General features: G+C 36.5%; 2 protein-coding genes across 2 annotated transcripts in view; one reads left to right on the top strand and one right to left on the bottom strand.

Annotated features, from left to right (window-relative positions):
* Positions 1–23,014, bottom strand: part of capn5b (calpain 5b) — a 34,084-nt gene continuing 11,070 nt past the window's right edge. Inside the window, 12 exon segments of the mRNA XM_043221501.1 lie at positions 1–5,969; positions 6,143–6,279; positions 7,626–7,656; positions 7,658–7,748; positions 8,070–8,266; positions 8,376–8,498; positions 8,599–8,794; positions 9,516–9,593; positions 11,774–11,967; positions 13,228–13,420; positions 13,511–13,719; positions 17,957–18,088. Of these exon segments, the coding sequence (XP_043077436.1) occupies positions 5,787–5,969; positions 6,143–6,279; positions 7,626–7,656; positions 7,658–7,748; positions 8,070–8,266; positions 8,376–8,498; positions 8,599–8,794; positions 9,516–9,593; positions 11,774–11,967; positions 13,228–13,420; positions 13,511–13,719; positions 17,957–18,088 (1,764 nt within the window). The 3' untranslated portion in view covers positions 1–5,786.
* ompb (olfactory marker protein b) lies at positions 15,335–15,864 on the top strand. The gene has a single exon (XM_043221504.1). The coding sequence runs from the start codon at positions 15,335–15,337 to the stop codon at positions 15,794–15,796; it is 462 nt and encodes a 153-aa protein (XP_043077439.1). The 3' UTR covers positions 15,797–15,864.

Below are 23,014 nucleotides of genomic sequence, written 5' to 3'. Positions count from 1 at the left end.
TACTGAATTTCTTCATCTTTTATTTCAAAGTCATGCCACAAGTTGACAAAATACAAAAGAAAAAAAATAAGTACTTCAAATAAGTATATCAAATAACCACAGTGTAACCCAAGAGAGACTTAAACGCAAAATAAAACACATTTAAACAGAGATAAGATACAGAAAACCTACAATCAGTAAAGATATAGTATATGTCTGTTTGCTGTTTGTTTTTTTGAACGCAAGATTCAATGGCTAGATATAAAACAGTAAACAAAGGAGTATAAAATGCTGATAAAAGATACTTGTTATAAAGATAATATCAGCTATGTTTCATAGAATGATACCATGCAAGATATTTTCTAGATTTCTGTTTATGTATACATACATCAGTTTCAAGTTCAACATCAGCAGAAAAAATACAAGAGTATCACAAGCTCATTCTCTGGACGTCTGACCCATGTCAAAAAATGACAAAGAGCGATAGGATTCACTCGCTCCACAAGCATTCACTGGTTATTAAGGCTGTACTCTATCAAGATGCCTAGAGAAAGTCCAACATGGCATGATAGCACTGGTGACGGTGTGTGTTGAAGAAAAGAGGTTCACTCAGCCAAAAGAACATGCAGCAGTCAAGGCCAAAGAGCCAGTAACATCACAGAGAGCAAATAACGGCCAGCAGAGACACTCAGGAACGTCATTCACGTGAAAAAAAAAGCCAGTGATTCAGAGGACCTGAACTTGTCTCGCGATTACAAGCAGTTAAAAGTCTCTACAGACATAATACATGTTAAAACTTACGCAGGAGAGTGAAACTGGGCAACCTCTGCAAATATGTTCATGTTTCCTTCACACATACGTTGCATTAGCTGCGCAAACAGTGTATAAGTGACTGTAGAAATTCATACTGTGTATAAATCCAGTTTGTAAACAAACACAAACCCACATGCAATGTAAAATTACACTTGCACATGGAAACAGCATCAAGATCAACTTGACACGACATGGCAAAAGTTCCTCTATTTGATCTGAAGCATGCATTACAATCTGAGTGAACCGGGACCTTCTAACCATCTACACGCTGTTGTTCTGTCACATGACCAGGGCCGAAGAAAATCACACTTGTGTCCGTAATAATCAAAGAAAACTCGAACAATCAAAATACATTAAAGGGAAAAAAACGTACACCAGAACATGTATGACATTAAAAGGCATTTGAACTTTACTGGTTCTTATTATATGCCACTTATGTGATTTGGCAAAAAAAACCAAACAAACAAAAAAACAACACAAGAAATGCATATAGCTCCAACTCTACTGGCACATTGGCATCTTTCACAGCATTCTCATCCAAAAACAACAACAAATATATAAACTGAAGATTTGGATGAAACAAATCTTCAAGAAAAAAGAATGAAAGCTTTGTTGTCTTTAAAAGCTAAAGCGACTTAAGGCTATTTATTAGTTAGTTTAGTCAGATTAAAAGGTATAAGGTGTGTAATTTCTGCACACATTACCTAACAGAACTGCACAAATTCCAGAACAAGCCCCTCGTCTGCTATTTGTCAGAAAAACAGATAGCCCCGCCCTGCACTCACCCCATTGGTTAAGCCAATGTTGCTGGTCGGATTGCTCAAACAAACAGAGCAATGTTTTGATAGCGCCACAGAGCCACAGTGTTAGACTTGAGGGAAATAATAAATATATGGAAATAAATACACATTTGAGCAAAATTGCTGCCTTATACTTCATTTCAATTCTCTGTTTTTAATTTCATACTATCAATATAACACCTTTCTTCTCAGTACAAATTACTTTCTATTTTCTAAATCATTCAGTCGTAAAGGTCAAAATGGAGATAAGTAAAATCTATTCACAGACAAGAAATTTTCCTCACTAAATCCCCTGTTTACCCGTCATAATCTGGCCCGTGGAGGTTGAAATGATGTAAAAGAATGACTGGGCTATTGTTGTGGATTTCCAATTCAATCTGGTTGTATAAAAACTGAAAAGTAATGGAGCTAAAGAAAAAGCTTCATTCATCCCTGAATAAAATCAGTCTGTCTTGCTAATTGCTAATCGACGAGGTTTAAGCGAGGCCTTGTCTTCCAACATTAGTACTCTGGCACATTTTTTCAAACCCGGTATATGAGACTGTGTGGTTTCTCTTCTTCCTCCCTAATCTTTTCTCGTTCATCTAAGTTTGAGTGTCAGTGCTCATTTGGATCAGTGGCTCAACTTTATAAACATTACAAACCTTATAAACATTAGTTATTATAACCTAATGTTGGAGTTTCTTATGCTACATTTTTGACACAAAATATTAAAAACGCCAAACATACTCTTGCACCACTTTTAGACAGTTTGTTAAAGAAACTTTACACAAGGTAACAAAAATAATACTCCAGAGGCAATGTAAAATAAATAAATAAGAACTGAAATTAGCAAACATGAGTTATAAAGGAATAAATCCCTTTTCAGCTCAACACAGTGCAGAAATCATAGCAGTGTAGCAGTCATTCAAATAAAAAGACACATGAGAGGATGCTAAAACATATCCAACAATGATAAATGACAGATATGGACTTATTTCTGTTTTCCAAAACTCACTTATAGTGACTGAAAGCATAAACAAAGACATTGTAGTGCACAAAGAGTTCTGTAGCAGTCTCTGGTGGAACAGCACAACTAGCCATTGGAAAAGACACAAAGCTGGTGAAGATAGTCACCATGTGTCTGTAGTTAAGGTGTAGTTCTTCATCGTCAAGAGAAGTTGAGAGAAAAAACGAGGGATCTTCTCTTAAGTACAGAATATCTGTTGATGCAATCGTGCAGCAGTTGTTGCGTATCTCAAACAATGGCACATGCTGTTTGGCAGGAGTCTGACTAGAAAGTCATTAAGACACAGACAAATCCTTGTTTTACAGTCTCGCGATCCTCAGAGCAAGAGTGAGGTAAACCCAGAGATATTTGTGGGTCCAAAGGCCTGCTCTTCATCCTTTGAGCACCGCTAGCACTGATAGAATTTTTCCCTTTTGTTTAAACATGCATAACCTTTAATGGTCCTTAGGTTACTTTGAGGGCTAGTGGATCACACACACTCATACACACTAGGGTGACCAGACAACTGCAATAACAATAGAGAAATAGAGTATAAGCGCATTTTGTTCTGATTTGATACTTGTTTTAACAAAAGGGTTTAAAAACAAATGTATATTGAATAAACACATCTAAAACATCTTGGATATATGTTGGATCTTTTGGTCAATTAGTCAAACCTTAGCATTTACGTTCATGTTTTGAATTAAAGCAAACATTTTAGCTTAAGATTTCTTCATTTAATGTTTTATAATCAAATGGCAGCCAATAAAATGCTAGCAAATATTTTTGTAGTTTAAATAAAATATTAAAATTGGAGCGCTGACCAATTCTGAACTTAAACAGAAATGTATACAATACATAAAATTAATTAAAAAAAAATGTAAACAACACAATTACTTAACCTACCATTAGAATGAAACCAGTTTTAATTGAAAATATTAATAAAGCTAAATATTATAAAAAAATAATACTAAAATAACACTGATAAAAATATCTTGTTATGAAAAGCTACACATTACTGATTTCTAATGATAGAAAAAGCTGTCAAATTATCAGATCAGGACTACCTAGTCACCCAAACACACACACACACACACACACACACACACAAAAGGTAAAATGCTTATCATGCCCATCCGTGTATTCAGGCAAAGAATGGCATGGCAGATAGTCCGGGTGGGCTTTTGGTACCGTGGGTCCACTGGAGTCTTCACGCTCCAGTAGGCTCTATTCCAGACTCCTGTTGCTAAGCAACGTGACCCGAAGAATCCAAAGAGGTGCCCGCTGCGGCCCACCGGTCACTGAAATCTTTCAGCTAAATGAGAGCTGATCAGGCCTTGCTAAAGTCAAGGTCTCTGTTATCAGGTGGACCTCCATGTCACTGTGCATCTGTGTGAACGGGCACATGTGTGGACACTGACTGAATATGTGATGAATGCGTAGAGGAGAGAAGAGATAGAAAGAGAGATAAGGGAAAATCTAATTTAAATAATTTCCCATGCCTGGGCTGCATTCAGTATTCTGGCAGACGAAACGTGGCTGATCGTGTGACTAGGACGCCTAAAGGACCTACTTCTACCTTAGACCACTTCAGCTGCTCATGCAAACATAATGCATAGCCCTTTATTACAATGTCAGATCACGATTGGGTGGAATTAAAATAATAGTTTATCCAGAAATTAAAATTGTCAGTATTTACTCATCGTCACGTCGTACATTTGAATGATTTTGGAATCTTAACGCAGCTTTTTTAACAGTCTGTCAAGCTCCAGACATCATAAAAGTGGTCCATATTACTTATTCGAACTCTTCTGAAGTGAAATGATAGCAATATCGAGCGAAACTGAAATAATTTCATTATTCACCTATAATCTTCCACTCCAGTGAACTGTTAAATCGAGAACCACTGGAAAGCGAATGAATGAATCATGGATCAGTAGTCATTCAGTAAGGACTCAAGAACTGATTTGTGAATCAGATCAAATGGTTCACTAAAACTAGCAGGTTCAAAGGAGGTTCAAATGATTCATTCGTGAATCAAAATGAACAAGTTCATCTCGCTAATTCAATCCAGTCACAGTAGTCCTCAAACTAAAAGCTCACTGGAGTGAAAGATTAGCACTGAATAATGACTTCAGTTTCAGTCTATAGACATTAGTCAGACTAAACACCATACTGAATTTAACATGGATGAAAATAAGGCTGTGAGGTATATAGTTTTTAACATGGTATGTATACAGGTCTTTTCGCAACTCATCACAACAGTTTTAGAGTTTTTGTCTACTGAAAGCTTTTCAGAAAGATGCTCTGTCAGCTCAACAATTGCTATGATGTTAAACAACAGTATAATCTATTGAACACACTGTAACTCTATGCTTCACAACCTTGCTTTCATTCCTGTCAAAGATTAAATGTAGTGATACTCTGACTAAGGTGTATGCCTCAAATGGCTCTAAACGATTTGACAAATACCTTATGGACTATTTTAATTATGTTTTTATAGGGATAATTCAACCGAAAACTAAAAATTCTGTCATCACCTTGAAGTTATTCCAAACTTGTACCTTTCTTCTATTGAACTCAAAAAAGATATTTTGAAGAATGCTATGGCAGTCAATGGCTACCGTCAACTGTTTGGTTATAATCATTCTTCATAATATTTCCTTTTGTGTTTAACAGAAGAAAGTGTCTCATACAGGTCTGGAACAAGTTGAAGATTAGGCTGATGATACACAGGGTAACTTTTTAAACAATGTTGCTTTGCAAGTTTGGGCTATGTTGCTGTTAATGGGCAACCAGGAGAGACCCAGGGCCCATGACCAACCCAAGAAAGAAATTTGTTACCCATTCTCAGTGGGAATGTGCCCAAGTAACATTGCCCAAAAAAGTGCTCCCCTGCATCATCAGTCTTACAATAACTTATTTTGGTATTTTAAACTTATTTTAAGATTATTTTGGGGTAAACTATACCTTTAAGGGCTATTGGTGTGGTCATTAAGATGAATTTAACTTCTGCCTCTTTGCTCCACTGAAAAAATAAAAGCAAAAGGTTTGAAATGACATGATACAGTGACAGAATTACACTTTTTTAGGGTCAACTAACCTTTCACTGAAAAAAACAAAATCTGTAGAAAATTACGAGAGCTAAAGGCATTGTGGGTGAACGAGGAACACAAGCAGAGAGAGTGAAGTGGCGGGATGCGTGATCAGATGTTAGTTAAAGTGGTGCAGGTGATCAGGCGCACAGTCAGCGTGCCTGGAAGGTTGTTGTCTTGACGACTACCCTTGTCTTTAAGGTAGACCGTGTGCTGCTCTTGACGGTCGTTAGGGTCACTAAAGAGGGTCACCTGGCCCAGGAAGGTGTCAACAATCACATTCTTATTGTAGATCTGAGTTCGTCATGGAGCAGTCAGAAGGGTTAAGCAGGAGAAATAGAGAAGAAAAAGAGAAATAAGGTGAGAGGAACAGATCAGTGTACAGGCCAGTATAGGGAAGGAGATCTGTAGCAGTTTGTGGAAAGGACTGAAGGAGGAAGAGATGTAATTACATACTTCCAACTCACCTCGATGTGAATGCCTTCCTTTGGTTTTTTACGGTAGAATATTCCTTTAACGTCAAAATTGGGGCAGCGTGTGTCTTTGTGCACGGGGGAACGAACCTTCTCCCCCTCACAGGTGATGATCACATATGGGTCAGAGGCTGAAGAAAATACACACGAGTCAGCAACACACTTTATATGACAGCGTTCAATGCATGAATACATCTACCAATGACACACTGCAAAAATATTTTCAGTAATTTTACTATCTAGTAAATATTTGTGAGGAACTTTTAACATGATGTTCATATTTGACAAGGCTGCTTTTATCAAAAACACTGTAAAAATAATGTTGTTAAATATTATTACATATAAATACATATAAATATAATAAAACAATTCTAAAATAGATGTGTCTTGATCTAAGGATAACTACTGGAAAAAATGTTTTTTTGAAGTGCACCATGAATAAATAAATACATTGAAATAAATTGAAAACAGTCAAAGAGGAGATAGAAAATAGCTTGCTCTGAACTGGTGTTTAGTTTCACCCAGTTCTCCCATCATTACTGTATGTTTACATCACCACTGTGAATACCACCTGTTTACCACTGTAGCTAAGTAACAACTCAGATGGAGAAAGCACCAGTTTTCTCTGAACAACCAATCAAACTGAACTCAGTTTTCAAACCAACAGCTTTATTCACAAGCTCAAAAAAATATTATAAATAGATATAAATAAATTATAATTCACTTTGGCAAGAGAGTGATGCTAAATACATAAATGCAAATGTAGATGCAGAGTAGTGAGGTGTAACAAAGGACAAAGGCACAAACTGACACTAGAGAACTGTAGACACAGTAGCACTAAAGTCACTAAATCACTAAGTCACACCAAAAAAGGTCTTTTGCTATCCAGTGCTACAAATAAACAAGACACAGTGTGGCAGACTTTGACACATCTTATCACATGCTCACATTTCTATAAGGGGAGGGAGATACATTTAGATGCTAAGCAGCTGCCAAAAGTCAGTACCTCCTGTGCAGAAGTCAGAGCGTTTCTTGTGGGAGATCAAGCTCTCTAGCTCTGTGTGCGGTCAAAAAAAGATTTCTGTATGTAAAACATCTAGACTTATTAAGCAGCATAAGTGTCTGAATCTATAATGGCTTAAAGGAATAATTCAACCAAAAGTCATTTACTGCACTGAAGGATGACAAAAAAAACCCTTCATTTTTGGGTGAACTATCTTTAAAAAAATATACATGACTGCAGATTATAGAGCACTAATTTCAGCATCTATGGGGAGAAATCAACTGCACATTGTCATTCGTGTAAGCACATCCAGAAGAAAGAAATTTTTTTAATGCATAAATCATAAATTAACTTTTATTAAGGTAAATAAAATGTGGTGAACTACAGCTATTGGATAGAACTTTATCTGTTTTATATATATATATATATATATATATATATATATATATATATATATATATTTACAAGACATACCTCCATTGGCATCTTGGCCCTGCAGGTTCTTCGGCACTTAACACATGCACCTGGGTGACCAGCTGAGGGTAACCACACATCCCAGTCCAGCATGTCTGTGGAGGCTCGTCCAGAGTTAATTCTCTAAGGAAACACACACAGAAACGATATCAGCCAAATACCAGTGTTTATTTAAAAAAATAATAAATAAATAAATAAATATATATATATTTCTGTCATGGTAAATATACATTTTCAGCTATTATATTACAGTAAAATATGAAATAAAATATACATTTTAGAAGACAAATGTAAAAGCTTAAACTTGGGGGTCGTGGGATCTGGAACATACAGTAGTCATGCAGAATAAGGCATTAATATGTACATTAATAACAAGCCAGTGTGCCAGTAATATGCATGCTAATAAGCAACAAGTTTGGTCTATTTTTCTGGAGGCTACTTTACTTGCAGTCTGAAGGCACATCAGTGAAGACTCTGAGCAGAAACTCTCCTTGTTGACCTGGGTCAAAGGTTGTGGGGATGATGACGTAACGTCCCTCCTTTAGCTCTTTCCTCAGAAAGACGCAGCGAGAGTTGATGTAGATCGACCCTGCGACCTTCTGCTGAGCCGAGTGCATTCTGTATTTCCTATTCAACTCCACCTGGTGGAGAAAAGTGGCTTGATCAAGACCAGGATACAATACTTGTATTTTAGTTCTTATATCATTGGCTTTATCTGCAGGCAGATGTGAAGTGGATGTCATCTTGTACCCTATGGATGTCAAATCCAATGGCCAGGTTCTCGCCTTTGCCCTCCTTAGGAGTAGCTCTGCGTTCCTTTTGTTGCAGGCAGATCAGCACCTCGTCTTCCACTTTTCTCACATCAAAAACGTACTGTGGGCGGAAACATACATTAAAGCAAGTCCACTGAAGGGCTGGAGCATTCAGGACAAGGACAGCCTTTCAGAAAGGCAGATGCAGACACCACGCTGACCTGTGGGTTTTGAAGAAATGTGGCTTTATGGTTAATGCAGCCTCCGGCGCGGTTGCGGAGCGGGTCGTCCCGGTGGATCCAGGAGCCCCTCATCACCTCCTCCTCCCAGGTCTTATGAATGCTCAAGTAAGACGTGTTTATCAGTCGACACAGGATCAGGTCGGTGAAGTAGTGACAGAAATCCTCAAAGTTCATCCTGGTGAAGAAGTTTACAGCCAGTGGGGGAACAGAAGTTTACGATACATGGAGGATTTAGATGTTCATCAGATGCACTGGCGCACAAAAGTAAAAAAAATGATTTTGGGATATAATCCTGGGATAAAATTGGATTTAAACACAGAATTAAGGGTTTTGAAGCAAAACAGGGTAACAACAAAAACTACGATTTGAAATTGTTTGTAATTTATTGTAAATTGTACAGTAAAAATAAACTCATATTTACAAATAAATGAACATTAACCTAGATTAATAAATGTACTATAAGTATATAAGTATACTATAAATATAATGAATAAACAATTATCTACATTAATAAACTGTGAAGATATTGTTTAATTTTATTTAATTGATTAAAAATTAATTTAATTTATTAAAATTATTTAATTTATAATTGTAATTTTAATTCATGATACCTAATGCTTCAACTAATTTAGATTAGTTACTGTATTTATAATCATTTTTGTTAGAATGAAAATATAATACACACACACACACACACACACACACACACACACATAAATATATACATACTGTATATACATGCACACACACACACATATATATATATATATATGTATATATATATATATATATATATATATATATATATATATATATATATATATATATATATATATATATATAGATAGAAGATAGAAGGTAAGAGTAGCCTCATATAGTAGGTAAGTGAGCCTCACCAAAACTCTCCATCATCCTGAACAGTGACGCCCAGTTTCTCTCTCTCACTCTTGCTCACTTTCTTCCACTCTTCTGAGCTACAAGACAGAGCAGTGATTACTCATCATATATCAGACCGAGAGAAATAAACATTCACACACGACACACACGACTATACTCACTGACAACAGCCTGCGTCCATAACCATCAACTAAGATTTCCTAGAATTTTGTGAAAGAAATAGAGCACTTCACCAAGTATATTTCTAATCAAGCCCCAAATAAATAATTCATCAAGCAGAAATATGAAGAAAGATTGCTTTCACCTCAATAAGAGTCTTCTGGCTGGCAAGTAAATAATTCAGAGGCCAATATAACCCTGTCTGTTGTAGCACTTGAACAAAGACTGATGAGAAGGATTGTCAAGATTTTCCTCTCTGCAATTACACAGCCCCATTTTAATATTATGTTGCTCCCTGCAGTGGAGGATATTTAGGGTAGGTGTCATCAAACAAGAGCACAGTTATTTAAATGAAAGGAGGTGGATGTCTTAACACCCTCAGACCTCTGTGTTTCAATCACAGCAGCTTCCTATTTTATACCAGCCTGCCTGGCTTGATATCTCAATTTCACACCAGTCAGCGATAAGAATAGACACTTTGGCTATGTGTTATTTATACTGAAATCATCTCAAGAGGAAGGAGAGAAATGGTTTTCTCTAGTCTCTGAGGAAGTATAGCACTACACTGCAGGAAGGTAGAGAAGGCAAAAGGACAAATCATTTCTGTATGCACGTTCACTCTCTCTTATGTAGAATAGACTTCTGGAAAAAGTGCAAGTGTCTGATTATAACGCCACGTCGTATAGCAGTATACCGTTATTTTTTTTATCTCGACCCGCACTTCACAACAACACAACCTTGTTTCTGCAAACACTGATTCAAATGGCATTTCTGGGAATCCGATTCAGTCTGACCGCTCTAAAAAAATGTTTGTAGGAAACAAGTTTTGGAAGAAAAACAATGTGTTTTAGGAAGTGCAGGTTGAACAAAAAAAAAAAAAAAAAAAAAATATATATATATATATATATATATATATAAATATATATATATATATATATACTAATTTATTCAAACTCATTCATTTCAAACCCATGAGACCTTCATTCATCTTCAGAACACATATTAAAATATTTTGATGAAATCAAAATCATGACCCTGCATAGACAGCAACACAACTGACAAGTTGCACAGAAAGTAAGGGTTACAATAGTAGTCATTAAAATAGTCACGTGACATCAGTGGTTAAACCGTAATGTAATGAAGCTACAAGAATCATTTTTGTATGCAAAGAAACATAAATAACTCTAATTATCCATTCTTTTCTCGTCCGTATCAGTCTTCTACACCATTCATTTGGGAAGAAATTGCTGAACAAAATCGTTTGAACAGAACTGAAACTTAAAAAAGCTCTCTGACTTCATCAAAAATATCCTAAATTGTGTTCTGAAGATGAATAAAGGTCTTAGTGGTTTGAAATGAAACAATGGTGAGTACTTAATGACATCATTTTTTTTATTTTTTGGGTGAACTATCCATTTAATGTGATTTTTTAATTTTTAATTTTTTTTGCAGGTTACACTTAAAATATGTTTACACTAAGTATTATCCGATTCCAGAGGGATGTGCACAAAATTCAGATTAGGGCTATCAGTCTAAACAAGACATTAGCTCTTTTAGCTCCCATTAGGTCCTGTCATGAAAAATAATAAAAAGTAATTTAATTTCTTTCTAATTATTTCCAAACCCTTTGACAGACTGTTTTGAACCATTTTTATATTTACCTGAAGTACCCCATGAAATTTTCAGTTCATATTTCAATCCTTCAACAACATCTGCATAGTCACAGTTCTCGAATTTAGTTTTTATTTTAAAATTATTTATTTATTTTTATTTTATATGCTTATGACCTACTTATTAGCTTTTCATCAATTCACACACCTCCTGCAGTTTCCTCACAAATCCCCAGGCGTTTGCAAAGCCGGTCATAAACCACGCAGGGGGTGTCCAAATCAGACCCTGGAAGGACACTGTCCTGCAGAGTTTACCTCCAACCCTAATTAAACACACCAGAACCAACCAATCAAGCTCTTTAGACTCTTTAGAAACTTACAGGTGAGTTTGTTGGAGCTAAAATCCACAGGACTTTGGTCCTCAAGGAACAGGATTTGCACTGCTATAGAGTCTGTAATACCTCCACTCCAACAGAGGGCAGTCTCACCTATCACTCCATGGTCCGCTCCACTCCTTTTCTCCCCAGGGGTTCCTCATGCGAATCATGTGTAGCTTTTCTGACTTGAAGTACGCCAGCAGGCCGTGTCCCAGACGGACCTTGCGAACGTCGGTCACCGCATAGGCATGTCCTTTCACTAACCCACAGTCCAGTCTCGCCTCCATGTCCTCTACTGTGGTTGCCTTCAAATTTAAAATTTCAGTTAGTTTGCTGAACACCAATTTCAAGTCTATCCAAAAGCATAATCTTTATCCCCGATTAGAATGCAAGCACATGCGCTGTCTGTGAATTATCGATTAAAAAAACATAGGCCGCTATTTCATGGTGCAGTGAAACATGGAGATGTTAATCAGCAGGAGACAAGCCACGCCCATTTACCACACTCCAATGAGTAGAGGGCTTGCTGTGCAAATGAAGCTGACAATATGCTTAGGCGTGTAGGCTCTGTGACATGAATAAATGCGTCGACATAATCAAGACCAAGTTGTAAGGAAGGACAGAGAGTGACTGAACTTGGACATGAAAGAACTTTGTTGAGCATGTAAGAGAAAAATCAATCAAACAGTTTCTCCTCCACGTTTGAACAAAAGCCCTTAAGTTATGCAGAAACTTGATAAAGCTTTTTCTGTTATGTTCCCCAGATAACCTGCTTACATCACAGATGTCTGGCACATCAGGTGATTCTGTTCAACACTAAATGGAGATCTCTTAATGGGCCGAGAGGCATTTTATTTGATATTCTAGTGAAGAAAAAAATCTCTCAGCTATGAAGATATTCAAAAATGTTTGGGGTTTTTTTCACATGGATGAAAGGTTTCACAGACCATTGATAAGCAAGTCACACATAATCAGAGATTGCTTTGAGTCTGGCGAAGTATAGTCTTATGAAAGAAAATAAATGAAGGCAGAAAAAATATGATGGACTGCTGGATTAATAGATGGATGAGTGTCTGAATACAAATCTTGACAGACGTGAGACAAATGCTTATCAATAATACGTACAATATGTGCTTCCACAATGTATAAACATAAATAAAAGAAAAATATATACATATGTTACGTATAATACTAGCTGTGCTAAAATATAATAGAACATTTTTATTTTTTTTATATATTGTAAATTGTAAATCAATTAAAGTATTTCCTTACAATTTAATCACATATTTTTATATTTCTAAATGTACCTTAAATAAAGTTTTTAATACTCTAATTGACATGGACATGTGTGTATATATGTTTATTATTAGTGAAAGTGGATGATATCATCTGTTTATCCTGACTATCCTGGCTGTCAATGTTTGTACCGTTCATCAACTGGGAAAATGTTTTTGAATATGTATATATAGTTAACTAATTAAATGGAATAAATTAAAACGTATGTAGATTGTATTTATTGTATTTATTGTATTATTGTATTTATTATGTTTGTATTGTGTCCTCACCCTGATAGAGCAGCTGATAAGGCCATCTCGATTATGAACCTTGAGCACTCTCTCGAAGAGTTGGTTTCTGGCGACTTCATCCTGAGCAAACTGGCCCTCCAGAAGGTCCATGGGTTCTGACACGCCGCCGGTAAAGTCCACCAGGGCATCGGCCGTGTTTCCGCCATCCAGGGCCTCATAGCAGCCATAAACTCTTGATTGGTACATAGAAAGCGCTTAGCATCACTATGTGAATGTTAATCTCTGCATAGACCTTCTGCATTTTTCTGCCTAAACTGCTTACTTGGCATAGGCTTTTTCCACAAGGGCACTCCAGAACTCGTTGCTATCATTTGAATGGCAGTACACCAGCTGATTATCCACTGTGGGGAGACGGTCATCGATCACCACGTCCACCCATTCCCCAAACCGCCAGAAGCGGAAGTGGAATATTCCTGCATAAGAGTCTGCCTTCTCTGGATCCCATTCTTGCTCCTTCCAGTCTGGGATAACCTAGAAAGAGACAAAAATTACATGTAGTGTCACTTTTTATATTTACAGTTTATATTTATAATTCTAGTTAAAGGTTTTATAATTTTGTTATGTGTTATTTGTTATTTTTATTAGTTTTATTCTAAAAAAGAAGATTAAAATAAGTTTCAGAAACTTTTTATTATTATTAATTAAGAAGCCAACTTTTCTTTATTTTTTATTGAAATGTTTGGACACACTTTACTTTACTTTAGCCTTAACGTATAATTGTAATCACAGTTAATACATAATAACACTTATCACTGATACACAATGCATCTTAAATATAATAATTTACGACAAGATGTAATGCATTACAAAGCACATTATGAATAATTATAATGCACTTTAATAACTATTTATTATGCATTATACACAAATGCTTTAAGTAAAGTGTTACCAAAGTTTTTAATCTATACTAATTTATTTTAAAGTTATCTATTAAATAAAATAATACTTATCATTTTTTTGCATAATAACCTCTGTTTTTTTATTATTTAGAAAAAAAACTGATGCAAATAGTACCAAACAAGTACAAGTACTAAACAATTACTGTTAGTAATGTATAAGAGTGTATGTTTTTAGTTCATTTAATCAAACTGCTGCCAATCTATGCAGGAAAATTAGAACAAGCTGGGATTCGATTTTTTAGTTTTTCATATTTCATATTTCACATTATGTGAACCATTAACTAAATATGTGACCTGGAGCACAAAACCAGTCTTAAGCAGCATAGAGTTATATTTGTAGCAATAGCAAAAAATACATTGTATGGGTAAAAATGATGGATTCTTAAAATAAAGGTCATGTAAAGATCATGAAGATGTTTTTTAATGTTTGTTTCCTACTATAAATACATCAAAAGTAATATTTGATTAGTATCATGCATTGACAAGAACTCACTTTATCTTATTTTATTTCTTGTCATTTCAGTCAAAGAACCAAAATAATGACATAGGCAAAATGCTGTACGTTCACAGGATATTTTCATCTAAAGAAAAAATATAAACAGAAACAATAAAAAACTTTGTATTATTCTGTAACAGACAGATGCAGGTCAAAAAAACAGCATTCTCTTGAATGTTAAAGATTGTTGAGGGAAGGACACCAAGGTGATTTGGATGCCGTATAGAACAACTACATCTCTTTCATCCTTTTCATCCTGTCCTCTGGGACAGAACAGAGATTAGATTTCAAGTACACCTATGTGGTAATTGTTCCAAGAGGAGCAGGTCCATTATCTGGGCTCAGGCACACATTGTGATGCTGACTGCTGTTCGGGTGACTTCTGTTCAGTCTTGAGTAAACTCTATCGACAGCGAATGTGAAACAAACACATGTAGCAAACACAGATGTCTCCAATTCCCTCTTGGAGAACCCAGCACTGCTGTTGCCCAGAGCAACAAACATCTAAACAGAAACCCCGCCGTGAAATAAGTTGGTTTCAGAGCGCAAGGTCTCACTGTGGCACTCGTACCGCAGAAGACATCAGCCGAGCGAGGAGGAGGTCACACGGTGGATAACAAGCCTAATCCAGCCAGACAAGAGAAAGAAGAAGCCCTAAGCTGTCAGGTTTCAAAACATCTTCACTGGGAACATGTCTCTTGAGCTGACGTTCAACCCCGATACACAGCTGACGGAGATGATGCGTCTGCGAGTACAGTCTCTGCAGCAGCGAGGCCAGAAACGCCAAGACGGAGAGCGTCTACTGAAGTCCAACGAGCACGTCTACCGCCTGGACTTCTCCGAGCAGGCCTTGCATTTCACCCGCTGGAACATCCGCATTTCTGCACCCGGCCGCCTCAACATCATCGCCACGTCCCAGCTCTGGACGCCCGACCTGACCCACCTCATGACCCGCCAGCTCCTCGAACCCACCGGCCACTTCTGGAAAAGCGCAGAAGACGATCTCATCCAGTGCTACGAGGCTGACGCTCAGGAGTTCGGCGAGAGGATAGCCGAGCTGGCCAAGGTCCGAAAGGTGATGTATTTTCTGTTCGCCTTTGAAGACGGCTTGAGTCCAGAGAACATTGAGTGCTCCATTGAGTTCCAGAAGTGAGAGCACTTTAAGGGCTTTCTGTTGAGTCTGCCTTACTTAAACTGAGTAGTTGAAAATGATATTCCTAAAATTAGATTTTATGACCAGGTCTTGAGCTTCATCTTGATTGTTCATGTTTAGATGTTTTTTGTGAGTGTGGCAGGGTTTTAATGGAGGTAACCCAAGATAAATCACACTAATTATTCAAGAAGATCAATTTATAAAAGAATAAAGTAAAACCTGTACTTTTAGCGGTTGTGGTTATTAATTCTTTAAATAATTAATGTACTGGGGTGTAATGACAGTGCTCTTGAGCAATGGTTCTCAATCATTTAGGCTCCTTGATGTCCATGATAATATTCAAAGTCCATGACTATTCCAGTTTATTTTCTGGATTACTCACAATTTCAACCTGATTTTTTTTTGGTCCTTGGTATAGACTGAATAAAATATATACAATTTTTTTTGTTGCTTTTCATTACTTTCAAGGTCTAAAATCACATTTTTAAAACCAAACACATACATTCATAACCTCATCCAGGTTTTTCTAAAGGAATCCTGGTTCTTCAGAGGGTTGTTAGTTGTTTTAGCCTATATGAATGCTCGTTTCATCTTATTTTAAGTCATCTTCAGATAACCTCTGTCCTTGAGTATGTATCCATGCTGGGTGCATGTGATTGGCTGAGATAAAAGCTTGCTGCAAAGACACGGGGCAAGGATAGCGGCACGCGCAGCTTCATTTATCAATGCCCGACCCTGTCAGGAAAACAAATGACAGGAAGGGGAGAGGAGTCACATGGGAAAGCCCCATAAGTCAACCCCTTTATGATGATGTGTGTTTCTAGGGGGGAGGAAATGTTTCCCCAGGCAGGGGAAAACACTTCACGCCTCGGGGAGGATGCGGGGGGACCGAAGCTTAACATTTAAGCTAAATAACAGCTCAGAAACTATTAACCATTAACACCCTTTACCTGTCTACCTCCAACAAAGCTGAAATACAGTTTACACCAGATGGGACTACATGGTGTGTGTGTGTGTGTGTGTGTGTGTGTGGATTCATGAAGTCACAGGTGATCTCTCTGCTGTTTAACCATCATCAGGTAATGGTTCCTAATAGAGCACACAGATCCTATCCACTTACATCTACTAATAGAGCGCAGAGAGACTGTTTTGCTCCTCCTTGCTGATATAAGATAACAACAAAAAGATTTATATGCAAGTATATGCACATTTAATTCCCACAGCACAGGTCTTATGGGAAACCTCTGCAAGCTTACAGTATCAAGAGAAAAGTGACACATGTTAGCAAAAACTGTTTTTTGTGCTTGCTACACTAAACTATATATATTAAGCAAAATATTCTGCCATAAAGTGCTACATTATATTATTTAATGAGTACTATAATTCTACACATATAAACATGCTATTTATTATTAGTTAGTAAAGTAGGTTTTAAATGGTTTTGTTCATGCAGAATATTCAAATTCAAATTTTATTTGTCACATACACATACACATAGAATATGTGCTTTATACGTGCTAACAAACAGCCAATACGTTAATAATAGGCAGGCTAATAAGCAACTAGTTAATAGTATTAACTATACTATATTAACATTATATTAACACTATACTATAGTGTTTTATTATTAGTTTGACATAATATGAAATATGTCACATATATGGACATCTACATAAAAACAAAATAAATATACATTTATCTTGTAAAATGAATCAAATATTAAACTAATTATATGATACAATAATATATTGATATATTATCTAACATTGTTTTTTATTATTACTATTATTATTATTATTATTATTATTATAACATAATAAATATAATTATTTCAAAATACAAAACAATACTTATAATTCTTTTACCTGTTTATTTTCCTGTTTTATCAAGGTCACAAGATCACAATAATAATGCCCTCTAAATTGTACAATGCTCTCATTCTCTTGCATATTAATCAGTGCTGGGAATTTGCATACAGATCTTTTCATAGCTTCACTTTCATACTGAACATCAAATTCACATTAATTTGGACTCCATTCAAAGCAATTCTAAATCCATTTGAAACTCTCATTTAAGAAACCTCTTTCTATTTGAGAGGCAGCAACATCGTAGCTTTGAGGGGACCTTATATGCAGGACAGAAATGTATATATTAACTTACTTTTTGCCACAGTGACTCTCGGGAAGCCAGGCTGGAGCAGGCCGCCACAAACCAGCAGTTTCCCAGCTGCCCTTGGTGCAGGTCATGGGCACTGATCCCATCCACAAACAAATGAGGATCATCGCACAGCTCCTGATGGAGAAACAGACAGAAAGAGAAAGAGAGAGAGAGAGAGAGAGAGAGAGAGAGAGAGAGGCATAAGAGAGTGAAACAAAAAAGCAAAGACTGCATGAAGTATGCCTAAAAACAACAGTAGTACTCAAGAACAAGTACTCAAGTGGATCTCCGTACTCTGTGAGCTACTGAACAAACCTACCATCCATAAAAATCATAGATATGAAGCTGGATATGTGTGATGCTAATGTTTAAAAGCATCCGTTTTTAAACATCCCAGCATATTAATATTGTTTTAAAGTCAAAACATGATATTCTTTAAGTAATTGTGCAAAAAATTATGATTTCTTAATCAAAAGTCTGTACATTTGTGCCAAAGTGTAGTGTTGAATTCTTACGGAAACTGCAGTGATACGTACTTGTTGGTACGTATTTCATGTCTCGCTAAAAAGTGCACCCAGGTACGTTTATGCCATGAGACCAGGTAGCGAAAAAGTGTTGGAGACAGAAGCGGGGCACAGGCTCTTTAATTAATTTAATAATAGTTATGAATCTAGATGAAGCAGTACAGTTCTGAAAGCTGTTATAAATCAAATGACTCTCCTTTGCTCTGACAGTATCTAGCAGACCTCTACACCGACCTCATCGCAACCACCGGGACACACAGCCCAGAAACAATGGGCAGCTAGAGATTTTGTGTGACCTAAACATAAAGGTCTGGGTCTCTCTTCAAACAGCTGACATACACCGGGCACAGGGACAGAAGCTGAGGGGAATGTAGCGACTCACAGGCTATAGCTCATTTTACCTCTGTGTTGACAATTTCTCAGAGGAGTCGCCACAAATGAGCCCTGGAAAAAGACTAAATGCCTTAACAAGCACCTAACAAACCCGTAATGCCTTGTAAAAGCTTACGGGTGGTTCTTATGATGACAACTCACGGCAGAAAAAGTAAAACTGCTGTAATAAACTAAAATGTATATCATTGGAAGCAATAATAAAGTGAGTTTATCAAACTGATTCAAAGGTGCAGGCACATTACAGTTGGACATTCAGGTGTATAGTTACTGTACATGAATCACCATACTCAACTGTCAAAACAGCTTTATATTAAAAAAAACAAACAGTGTATAGGAAAATTTGTTTGAATCCCATGTGAAATTTGAAATTCATGTCACTTGGATTGCTACTGTCAGGGAATTTTCCCATACAAAGTGATTTATCTTTAACTCCTGAATTCATGAGTCTTTTCAAATAGTTAATTAAAAAGAACAAGCTCAGTAATTCCTGTTCAGGAAACAAAACTGAGACATTTATTGTGCCGCAGGTTGTTGATTCACTCAACTGAACCAGTCATTTGATTGTAAACTGGACTACACCAATTGCACTGAACAGTGATGGGAATAATGGCATCATAAATAAACGATGTTACTAATCAAGTAATTTTTTCTCCCATTACAACGCTGTTACTGACAATAAAATGTGGCGTTACTTTAATTTATTATGATATCATTCCAATGTAATTTTTTCAGTTCATCTGAAAGGGTGCGCAGTGTAGCTGTATTTGAAAGATACAGAGCAAGAGAGATTTTCATAACATGCAGACTTGACGCGCTTCGTGTAAACGATATTCTTTGTTCTATTTTCCTGTCAAAACAGCTCAGTTTCTTTTGAATTCTTTAGCTTTTAAGAACTACTGGTTTCTCTGGTAGTGGGCGGAACTAATTCCAGGGAAGACAATCTTATTGGCCGGCGCTCACTTATTATCATCCATGTTCTGATTTCAGCAAATCAATTCGAGCGAACGCTGACTACGTGATTAATATTCATGAACCCAGCAGCTCACTAATCATTAGTGAGTCTTCTATTGTTATTAGTAGTAGAATTTTTTTAAGCAAAGCAATAGTTACTTTCCCGGGTAATTAGTTACTTTAAACTGATGTAACTCAGTTACTATTTACTACTATTTGTGAGAAGCAACTAGTAACTATAACTAATTACTTTTTTAAAGTAATGTGTCTAATACTTGCGCTGAATGTTTTGATATACTAAAAAAGAACTAAAAGGACCGGCTCATAAGAATAATTTGTCCATGAATCAGACTACACTGGTTGCATTGTATGGTTTTGACTCAATAAAATGAACTAGTTAGAAGAATCATCAGTCACTTTATTTATATGTTAATAATACACATGCTAGTGAGAATTGGTCCCACCTATTGTGCTCTATGGTATAGTTCTGATTTACTAAAAGAGCCAGTTTATAAGAACTATGTGTCCATGATCAGACTACACTATTTGCACTGCATGGTTTTGATTCACTTAAATGAGCAAGTACTAAATATATATCAGACTACACTGTTTGCGCTGTCGAAATTTACTGTTGAGTTGAGACTTATAATAGAAAGACTTGTTTTCTTGTCATTATTTTGAAGTACACATATTGTTTTCTTGCATGCAATTCAGAAGCCTGAAAATATATTTTAGTCATAGATTTAAAGAATCGAAACTAAGAATATTTACATTTTAGACATAACTGCTAGTCTAATACGTCTCACACTTATTACAAGAACTTGTAAGTTATTAAAAATTCTTATTTTTTTCATGGTCATGTCTTATTTTTCCTAATGTACAAAGGTTTCCCATCGAAAACTATATGAGCATGACACCCCTGCTGGGTTGGCTGGTCTCTGGAGGTACAAAATACATGTACTCCCAGTCCAAAATTAATCGCTCTCACAACACTCATTTGTCTTTCGCATTGTGCTATCCAGAATCATTTCCACATCTCAGCAGGCGAGGACTCTCCTCTGCAGCTCTGCACACATTTCTTTCTATCAGAGCTGGGCTTCTCTCACCCCTTCCACAACTCGCACAAACCACTAGAGATGAGATATTTCATCACGCCCCCGCGGTGTGTGAGAACAGAGTGCAATGATGTCAAATTCAAGAGGTGAAACACACACACAGAGAGCATACGGTGGACACACTTCTTTTTCCACAGCCAAAAAACCCAGACGGTGACACTGCAGCTCTGTTTTTGTTTGAGGTCTGCATATAAAGCTGCGGTCAGTGTGAGGTCACAACACTTGGTGTGCCAATATTGCAAGCACAAAATATGAGAGCACTGTCATATCATTGCGTTAAACTCACTTTGTTAGTTTAGGATGAGTTAACTGTGATCTAAAAGTTCTCTAATTGGTCAGTAATATCACAAGCACGTAGACATCATCTTTTATTTCCTTCAAAGTATTTATACAGTTCAATTTCCTAGATTATTTTGAATTATTTGCGGTTTGGTGTTTGCATTTGACGCAAACATTTCAATTCTACAGATACATTCCGCTTCTGTTGTTTTTGTGACTGCTTTTCGATTCTTAACTTCTGTTTCTTTGTCCCCTTGAAAAGACTCAACACATCCTGAAACACAGAGAGCAGTATGTCATTGCAGTCAGTTAAAATATGAAACAAATCATGCATCCATGCTTCTGCAAAGCATGCTTGTGTAGTTACTGACATACTTAAAAACTGGCAGAAACATTGTAAAACTGAACTGAACACACTAATGAATTTAAATGCTGACAGTAAACACAGATGCCATCAGTTCTAAAAAAATTACAATCCAAATCAGTTTTATAGTCATAGTGTGTTCCTGGCTGAGCTGGAAAGATGGCCGGTTCACATGTACCTGGCTAACACGTGTACCTACAGCAGCTAATTTGACCACATGGGGCCAGGCCACAGTGCATATTGCCATTAAAATATCACATAAGCGTATGTGAATAGAGAAACCACTCACCATTGCTCCAGAACAAAACCGCAATTCCAGGGTCAAAAGGCTCTGACACAAATGTAATTCACAGCAGAGATGTTCAATTCCTTCTTCTTTATTTATGAAGAAACATAAATAAAGCGTGGAGTCTATTTCTTTCTATCCCTTGTTCTTTAAGAACATCTTCCAACATCTTTCCAATTACTGCCACTTCTGCCTATATTTATGGTATTTTTTTGCATCTAAACAAGACATGTTCTTCATCTTCCTTGGTTGGACGTCTTATGCATAATCCATTAGTCTTCCCTATTATTTCCAGTGGATCATTAAGGTTTGATTCCTGAATGAATTGTTCTTTAAGCCTTAAAACTGAACTGAATCGAAGACGCACATCAAAATTTAATTAGAACCGTTAAATTCACAGATAGCCGCACAGGCGTGTATTTATTATTATGATGTATGTAGAGAAATGTATATAAATTGCACTATAGTTTAGTGTGCATGCAGATTAGTCTATATTTATGTTTATAGCTTATATTCTCTATTTAGACATGTTGAACATCAACTTTTGGGAATCTTATTTAAGATGTAGATGATCTATTTACACAGCCTCACAATTTTAAACTCAATGAGCACATATACTACTCACACAGTGAGGATCACAGCATAAGGATTGTTTGAGTACATCCTGAGCTCACATATAACTCACCTGGTGAGGATCACAGTATGAGGATTGTAGGATGTCATTGTGAACAATGTCATGACTGGGATCACAGTGCATGATATTCCATCAGATCCTTTGATGTTACCGCTTTGTCATTCATTACACAATGTTATTCAGTCAAAGTTCGACTCAGAAAGGAATACAAATTCGTTTTGGTGTGTTGAGTCGGCTGAAGGCGCCATGTTCCCTCTAAGAGCAATGCCAGGTCATTTTGGGTTTCATTGATCGGATCAATTATCAATCCACGGTAACGTGATTCATTGCTGCCTTCTCATTTCTGACAGTTCTTTAGGATTCTGATTTTTGATTAACAAGTGAGCAGCAACGAATCTAGAAAAATCTATTTAAAAGCTTCAAAAGCTCCACATTAATCAATAAAACACTTGTCTGAACAGATGTCATTTGTGTGTGCAGTTGAGCGAATGAAAAAAGAAAGAGGCATATAAACA

This window comes from Puntigrus tetrazona, chromosome 21, assembly GCF_018831695.1.
Source record: "Puntigrus tetrazona isolate hp1 chromosome 21, ASM1883169v1, whole genome shotgun sequence".
NCBI lineage: Eukaryota > Metazoa > Chordata > Actinopteri > Cypriniformes > Cyprinidae > Puntigrus > Puntigrus tetrazona.
The sequence above is the reverse complement of the archived record's forward strand: the minus strand, read 5'-3'. Positions and strand labels throughout refer to the sequence as shown.

What these genes read in the sequence shown, in the direction of transcription:
- ompb (XM_043221504.1), top strand. Translation starts at nt 15,335, where the DNA reads ATGTCTCTTGAGCTGACGTTCAACCCCGATACACAGCTGACGGAGATG.